We start from the raw sequence: 8,647 nt of genomic DNA on the forward strand, positions 1-8,647 counted from the left end.
TATTATTATCATTATTATTATTATTATTATTTATAATTATTATCATTGTTATTATTATTATTATTATTATTATTGTTTCTATTATTATTATTATAATTATTATTATTATTATTATTATTATTATTATTATAACTGTTGGTGTCAGGCATAGGACACTATCTAGGAAGCCTAGGCCTAGTCTAGTCAGGGGAGGACCTAACTCTCACAGCTTGTTACAGACGTACATCCCATAAATCGATAAAATTTCATAGGCCTACTGTTCTATTTTCTCTATGCTGTAGGTAAACAAATAGAAAAAACATAATAGTACCGTAATATTCGAGCGCCACGACATTGCGAATGTTGTTTCCTACGTTTTAGTAACCGACTGTAGCTCATTCAATTTAAATGGGCTTTCACCATTGATAGTGTAGAATTTCATTAAATATGTCTTAAACATATTATTGGATTTTACAATTTTCTGTATCTATTCCATTATTCTATTAGGCCTATATTTTTAGATATGGTGTCAACATTAAATGAACAATTAGGTGTTTCATGGCCGTATTAACAATGCTGTAAAACCCGGTTTCATTTTCAAAGCACTTTTCTCAATTTATTGCCTATAATTAATTGTTTGTATCCTAATTACTGCAACCGAGTTTCTTTTGTTTTGTATTTGTATACCTAAAGTATATTTAGTTGAAAACATGAATTGCGATACCATAAAATTTCAAATATATGCATGAAGTTTTTGGTCGTCCCAGTTACTCTGAGTTTTGAGTGCTTGCACCAGCGGGTGTCTATAAAAAGACCGAAGACCCAAAAACGAAGACCCCTATTTTTTCTGTTTTATTTTGATGATTATAAACCTGGCTGTCACAAAATCAAAATTACGAAATTTTTTGGGCGTCTGTTTGTGAAATATTCAAGGGTCTTCGTTTTATAGGCACCCTATATGGGTGTCTACAAAATGAAGACCGAAGACCTGAAAAACGAAGATCTTCAATTATTTCGCAATTATCTTATTGTAAGTATTTCAAAATCATCATAAAACAGTACGTATTTCATCGGAATAAAATTAGGAATATCAAGAAATACTTAAGGGTCTTCGTTTTTATAGACACCCATGGGTGTCTATAAAACGAAGACCCCTATTTTTTCTTCTTTGTTTTGATGATAATACATCTGGCTGTCACAAAATTACAATTACGAGGTTATTTAAACTTTAGTTTATGAAATTATCAAAGATCTTCGTTTTATAGACACCCATATATGGGTGTCTACAAAACGAAGACCGAAAAACGAAGACCCACATTTTTTTCTCTCAATCATGATGAACATAATATTTTTAAATCATTTTATCATGTTTTGTAAACACCCATATATGGATGTCTATAAAACGAAGACCTTTGGTAATTTCACAAACTAAAGTTCAAATAACCTCGTAATTGTGATTTTGTGACAGCCAGGTGTATTATCATCAAACCACTACTGTTTACTGCCTCAATAATGTCATACTATTCTTCCTCTCTCCACTCTCACTCACTCCCAGCCTCTCTCCCTCTCTCTCTCCCCCTGTCCTTGTCTGTCTTCCTTCAACCTTTCCTCTAACTTCTTTGTGGCAACCTCTTCAAAATTCTAGTCTATTTCTTGTACATCTCTGAAAGCCATTTCGCTTAATTTATGCTCTTATTTATCTGTTTTATTGTTAATTTTGTAATTCTTCCTTCCAATTTTTTATACTTTCTCACTAGCATGTTTGGATTCGTCTACCATCTTTTCTACCTTAGCCATTCTTTCCTCTATTCCAATCACAGTTTTTTCAATATTATATTTAAATTGCTTAATCCCTTTTTAATATTTTTATTCGTCATAAGTCTTTTTCCATTTCAATTAATCTAGGATAGTGCTACCTCATGATACTTTACTATCACTTGTACTGCTCTCTGGACCTTGCATTTTCGCCAGGTGTACTGTATGTCTACTTGTGTCACTAACTTAAGGTCAACGTATTATCGTACGCAAATACTTCAAGATCAGGATATTATGTACGTGTTATTACGCAAACTTAAATTATTATTATTATTATTATTATTATTATTATTATTATTTAGGAAAAAAAAACAATCTACGATTACAAGAACGCCCTTACATAAAGTATACCTCCATGCAATATGTACGTGTTATTACGCAAACTTAAATTATTATTATTATTATTATTATTATTATTATTATTATTATTATTATTATTATTATTTAGAAAAAAAACAATCTACGATTACAAGAACGCCCTTACATAAAGTATACCTCCATGCATAAAGCTACTTTAGAAAACATATAAAATTTGAAGATGCACTAGGCTAAGACCAAGGACACAATGTCTTTCTCAAAGTGAAAACAACGATAAGTAAGTAACTACGCAACCGCTTATGTCGTTTTATAAATATGCTTAAAATCATAAAAGGTACTTAAAGTTTTAATTACATTTTTCTTTAATATTAGACACCTTGTTCATCCATTAAATATATTTTCGTCACGGTAATCATACTTTTGTCGACTGTTTCATCCTTAACTCATTAAATGCACACGCTTACTACTGTAGTTAATTATGAAATATCCTTTCTGAAGAAATTATTGATTGTTTTTATTTGGTAGGGAAGCACATCAGGGACATTATAAATTATATTGCTAGAATTTTTTTTTTATCACATTCTCGAATCCGTTAAAGAAAACAATAGAGAATGACAATAATTAATGATACTTTAAGCTCACTTCTTGTTTTTTCTCCTTTTATTTGCGTTTTGATGACGGTGAAGGTCAATATATCACTCTATGTATCAAAAAAGGTGTTTAGCTCTGGTTAGTTCATTATATCATTGCGATCGTACGTGGAAGCAATCTCGACTATTTGGACATTACAACAATCACGAAGTCATATTACAGTAGTGTGATGTCTATGACATAATTAACCAGGGGTGGCGCCAGCGGGGGGACCGGGGGCCAGGCCCGCCCCCGTTGGAAGGTCCCCGCCCCACCCCATCGGGGAGAAAAACCACAATTCGTCGGGGAGAGAAAAAAAATTATATGTATTTTGTACATATTATTAGTCGTTGGTAGTTCAAAACTGATTACTCCCGATCGCAATCAACAAACGCATTCAGACCCCACCCGATTCTACCTAATAGATCCGATAAGTATCAGTTTCGGTGAAATCACAATTCATGATGCCGTCACCAAACCTGATTAGGTGATTCTGATCAGATGATTGCTGACTGGTGCTCTCGCCAATATAGAAGTGTATTAGTATTTGTCACCGAAACTGATCACTTGGGTAGAATCGGCTGTTCAGACCAACACAAATTTCACATTCTAGGACCTAGGCCTCCGGTGGATATGCCTATGTTGACTGACCTCAGCCAAACAGTGCCTGTGGAATTCGTTGGTTGTGGATTCGTTGCGATCAGGAGGTAATCGAGAGTAAATAAAGAGTGTAGCATCCAATCACAACGGGTAACAATTGCGATATCGATTACTTATTGACTACTATTGGTGAGCTTTCACACACGATTTTACTTTGCGATTGGGTGTCGAAATTGTAGTGGCGTGATCAAGGGGGTGCGCAGGGGGCTTCGCCCTCCAAATATTACTCGCGACCTCCAGTCGCCCCTCCAAAAAAAAATCATGGTCAAGTAGTTAAAAAGCACCTAAAATCACCTTATTTTGCGAATAAGCGCCCCTTAACTGATAATCGAGGCACCCCCCCCCCCAACCACCCTCAAACTTCACCTTCGCGCCTCCATCTGCACCCCTATTTCAAGGCTTCTAGATACGCCACTGCACAATTGCTACAACAGATCGCAATGCGATGTTAGTCTGAATGGGGTATTAATCAACCAACACCATGTAGTCTACCCCATTGATAATGTTACCTTTTATACTTGGCAAGCAGGGGCAGATTTAGAGGGGGCGGCCCGGCCCGGCCCCCTTTTGGGAGGTAAACAAAAGAAAAGAGAAAGAAAAAGCAAAAAAATGATAGCCCAGAAAGTCTCGAGTGTTATTTTCGGGCGTCTAGAACACAAAAATTTCGCGGAAGCACGTCCCCGGACCCACTAGGACAGTGTTATCTCGATCGGACCAACTTTCGGTCCCACCTTTCGGCCCCACTTTTGGACATCTCTCGATCCGCCCCTGGCAAGTATTTACCATACTACATTAGCACACCTACTATAATTATTTGCATTTTGTAAGGCAATAATGGCTGTATGCACATAGTGGTCTTATTGGCTTAATGCTTCTTCAATTTACTGCGATAATTAGGCCTATAGTGTATCGTCATAGCAATTGCCATAATATAAAAGACATTGATATATTACCGTCATACTTGGCCTGCTCTTCTATCAGAGTTAGGCCTATGTGTTTTACATTTGGTTAATATACTAAAAGAAATAATTCAAAAATTCTGATTAACATGATGGACACAACAAGTCTGATATACAGTATCATCGGAGCAATCGGCTGCTCGACAAATGGTTTTGCAATATTCATTCTTTTTAATTTGCAGAATCGGTTCAGTACAACAAATCTTCTGATCTTAAATCAGTGTTTCATCGACCTTTTCGCATCTTTGATGTCACTCTGTCTTTTTCTTGATCCACACTTGATGACTAGGCTCCCAGAATCAAATGTTGCAGCAGAATTCATTTGTAAGTTCTGGTCAAGCAAGTACATATTCTGGTCAACTACATATGGCTCAACAGCTAATCTTGTGGTACTTACATTTGATCGTTACTTTGCCGTAATATATCATCTAAAATACAATATATTCAAGGAAAAGTTAAGGATGAAAGTATTACTATTGCTGATTCCCTGGATATGTGGGTTTGGGTTTATCTTCATGTGGCTAATGGTACACACTGTGAAGAATGGAGAATGTATCCAGATATGGCCAAGTGTTGGTTATCAGAAAACGTTTGGTTTATTGTGTGGTGTTTATATCCTTGTCATTCCTATCAGTGTAATGCTGTTTGTTTACTTCAACATTTTTCGCGCGCTCAGAAGACGAGTTGGAGATGGTTCATCTGCAGTGAGTGATAACAGTGCGGCCAGACGGCTGAATATCATTAAGACAATGCTGATAGTCGGTGTGACATACGTTATATGTTGGACTCCAAACGAAATGGTTTTTATCAACTTTACATTGGGTGGCGCGTTTTATTTCAACGGACCAAGTTACTACATCACAGTCGCATTGGCTCTGTGTAACATCTGTATAAATCCAATAATATATACGTTCAAGTATCAAGACTTTCAAAAAGGTATGCAAAAAACTGTACCATGTTTTAAGCGTATATATTCTCTGCCATGTCTTAAGTCTGAATCCATATCAAATAATGCTGTTCAACTTGGAACTGTGTCTACAAATGTAGTGCCATAATTCTAAATATCTTGTTAGCAGGTGAAGGAGTCGCCACGTTCGCTGTGGAGACATGATAGCATTTAATCGCGTTTCCTAAGTTCCTTCTGCGTATCCCCTGATGACAGAACAACTTAAGAAAGAAAACTTCATAGTACCAGCTAATTGTTTAGTAACCACAGATGCGTTTGTCCTACTTTGATGCCTCCCATAATCTATAAAATCTAATAAAAGGAAAACAAATTGTGTCATCATGATACAGTATATCTAACTGTTGTCATCATTAACAAAAAATCAGAGACTTCTTTTTTTTTTATCGTCAACCTATCATCTAGAAATTACCTGTGTTGGATTAATTACGCTCACGTAGAGAATGAAAAACAGAACTTTCATTAGAAAACGTTATCGTCACAAATTAGGAGACAAGTGTAGACCGTTTAGAACATTGTCTTCAAACAATTTAAAATACTCAAACCTGATCTGTTTAAGAACCATCAATGGTAGCATTGCATGAATTACAGCAATCCATACAATTTGCTACGGGCCAAGACAAACATTTTTAAAGTTCTTGGGTTTTCTGTATACAGAAGTCTGCAACTCCCACTTGATAAATTCTCCTGTGAGAGTAACATTTTGGTCTCACCACAGGTGTAAGGAAAACAAGCATTTTACAGTTTAACATAATAGGACAATGTAATTTTACAGTCGGTAATTTTTCGCTTGAAACTATTAGTAACTTTCTTTTTTATCTTGGATCAATAGTTACTAATAACCACTCTCTGGTACCGTAGTAAACTAAACATACTGATGGGAAAGCGTCTACCACCCTTAGCCTGATGTCTTTGTGTGCTTGGGAGGACAGAAATACGTGGCTGTCAAGATCAAAGTATATATGGCGTGTGTCGTTAGTGTCCTTTTGTATGGACCAGAATCATGGACAGCAATATGATAGGCAAGAACAAAAACTAAAAGGCACCTCCGTTGCCTGTGGACTATCTTGAATATCGGCTGGCACGACAGAGTAACAAATAACAGCTTGATAGGTGTGGCATTCCTTCAATGTTTAGCCTATATTAATTCGACAGCAGAGACTACGATGGCTAGGCCACACCAGGAGGATGGATGATACAAAAATCTTCAAGAATCTATTGTATAGTAAACTTGCAAACGACAAAAGATCCAAATGGCGTCCTTTTTTGCGATTTAAAGATGTATGCAAAAGATATACGAAGCCACATATGAAGACACGCCCCCCACATGTTTTTTAAGGGAGCTGGTCTCCCACTTTTTGACCTCAATGTACTTGCATAGGTCATGTAGATGCCTGCCAATTGTTGACATGAACTGCATAAATGAATCAGGTTTTATCGAAATAGCGCAACACTACCAACTCGTATCTTGTAGAAAGATATCTCTGCCTACAAACATCTGAATCACCTATAATACACGACTCAAGTGTGCGTTCCTTTATTATAATTTGAGAAATATGAGAAAAAGCGTGTAATAATAAGATTTGTTTTCGGCATATTCACGTGGCTTTAAAGTAGGTAAAGTAAAGTAAATACATCAAAGGCAATTTTTTTTTTAAGTTTTATTTTTTATTTTATATATAAGAGTATCATTTCCGGTCATCAAGAGGTATTATTTCCACAAATGTTCACACCTCAGCCTCAACCATAATGACGCTGAGGTGGGTGTCTCGACTTTCGACTATCCCCACCTTTCAAAACAGATAAAATAAAATATATAACAAAACAAATCCGAAGAATTCACCGGCGTCAAAAGATACCAGCAGGGAATATCAACTGCCTAGAATTTTACCGGAAGCAGCAATGGCACGCGGCGGCGAAAACAAAACTTCAACTGAGCATTAACCAAAGTAAACTCACTCCACTGCTTGCCGCAACCACGCCCGCTAAAAATCTCACTAAGCAAAAAAAAATAAAAAATAAAAATTCTTCCATTTGGTTTATATTGTTTTTAGATTTGCATTTTAAGAATAAATATACTTTTCTATTTTGTCTTTTGATTTTACAAAAAAAAACTTAATTAGGCTTTTCATAATAGGCTTTAGATTTTTTCGACATTGAAAAAAAAAATATGGTTTTACCAATATTGCCTAAGTAGTGTGATTTAGAAAGCCAAAGAAAATGTGTTGCCCCTGAAAGTGTTAATAACAATTGAAATTACAGTTTATATAACGTTACAAATCTGGCCACAATTTAGAAACTAACAAACAATCCCCAACAAATGTTAAACTGTTTCAACCCCTCTACGGTAATTTTACCGATTATTCTCTCATTTTCTAATCAACTTAAGAAACATATTCTTTATACTGTGAAATATTTTTATAATGTATTTTTTTTAATTTTGATTGAAATGTACATTTATTTGCTACCTAAAAAAAAGTTTTTCCTCAATTAAATTAGGCCTATCCAAAAATGTTTTTGAAATTGTCTTAAAGATTTTTATCTGTACTTTTTCTTTTCTTTCCCTTAAAAACATATAACTTTTAGTATCTAAAACAACACGTAATTGTATCTCAAATAATTTGATTTACGTGTGTGTATTAAACAATGTGGACATACGACTAGAAGAAGATATTTAATCACCGTGTATACATAGAAAGTTTGTAGGCTAGTAAAATGATCAGATATGTTACTTATAAATCTATTTATATAAATCATTTTGTTTTTCTTTTATCTTGTCTGTTTTAATATAGCTCTACTTAGGCTTTCTTATATATATATATATATTAGTATATGTATTATAAGTATTATGTATTAGTCCAATACTATCCAGATTCAAAGAATGTTTTTATGCTCTTTTTCTAGCGATATGAAACAGTAATATATCATTATTATTGGCATTATTACGCATATTTTGTATTTTAAACGACTAAGATTGTATTCCATTTAAAAGGTAATTTTCTAATACCTTCTTGCCTACCTTCACAATGATGAACGACTTCAATCGAAACGCTACCCTTCTTTTGATATATAAAAATCCAAGTATTTGTTAGTACCTAAAAGTATAGGCCACGGACACTCAGTGTCAAAAACCTCCTGTTCAGTTCAGTTCAACTTTATTTATCCACGGAGGCCCAGATCAACACAGGGTTGTTCTTCCCTGGGGCCGTGCACAATAATACATAAATACAATAATTACAGTACAATATATAAAAGGTATAAAAACATTTGTACAACAAGGAACAATCAGAACAAGATAAAATGATTAGATGATTAGAGACTT

General features: G+C 34.9%; 1 protein-coding gene across 2 annotated transcripts; it reads left to right on the forward strand.

Annotated features, from left to right (window-relative positions):
- The first annotated feature begins 2,955 nt into the window (after window positions 1–2,955).
- LOC117125091 (histamine H2 receptor-like) lies at window positions 2,956–8,040 on the forward strand. 2 transcript variants are annotated; one of them, XM_033271477.1, is made up of 2 exons: window positions 2,956–3,449; window positions 4,544–8,040. In XM_033271477.1, the coding sequence occupies exon 2, from the start codon at window positions 4,610–4,612 to the stop codon at window positions 5,414–5,416; it is 807 nt and encodes a 268-aa protein (XP_033127368.1). In that variant the 5' UTR covers window positions 2,956–3,449; window positions 4,544–4,609; the 3' UTR covers window positions 5,417–8,040. The 2 variants fall into 2 exon arrangements, with proteins under 2 accessions (XP_033127368.1, XP_033127367.1); XM_033271476.1 differs by lacking the exon at window positions 2,956–3,449 and having other exon boundaries at window positions 4,344–8,040.
- The last annotated feature ends 607 nt before the right edge of the window (window positions 8,041–8,647 follow it).

Source organism: Anneissia japonica, unplaced genomic scaffold (genome assembly GCF_011630105.1).
Source record: "Anneissia japonica isolate Jap-2015-1 unplaced genomic scaffold, ASM1163010v1 scaffold9_len2422644_cov172, whole genome shotgun sequence".
Taxonomy (NCBI): Eukaryota; Metazoa; Echinodermata; class Crinoidea; order Comatulida; family Comatulidae; genus Anneissia; species Anneissia japonica.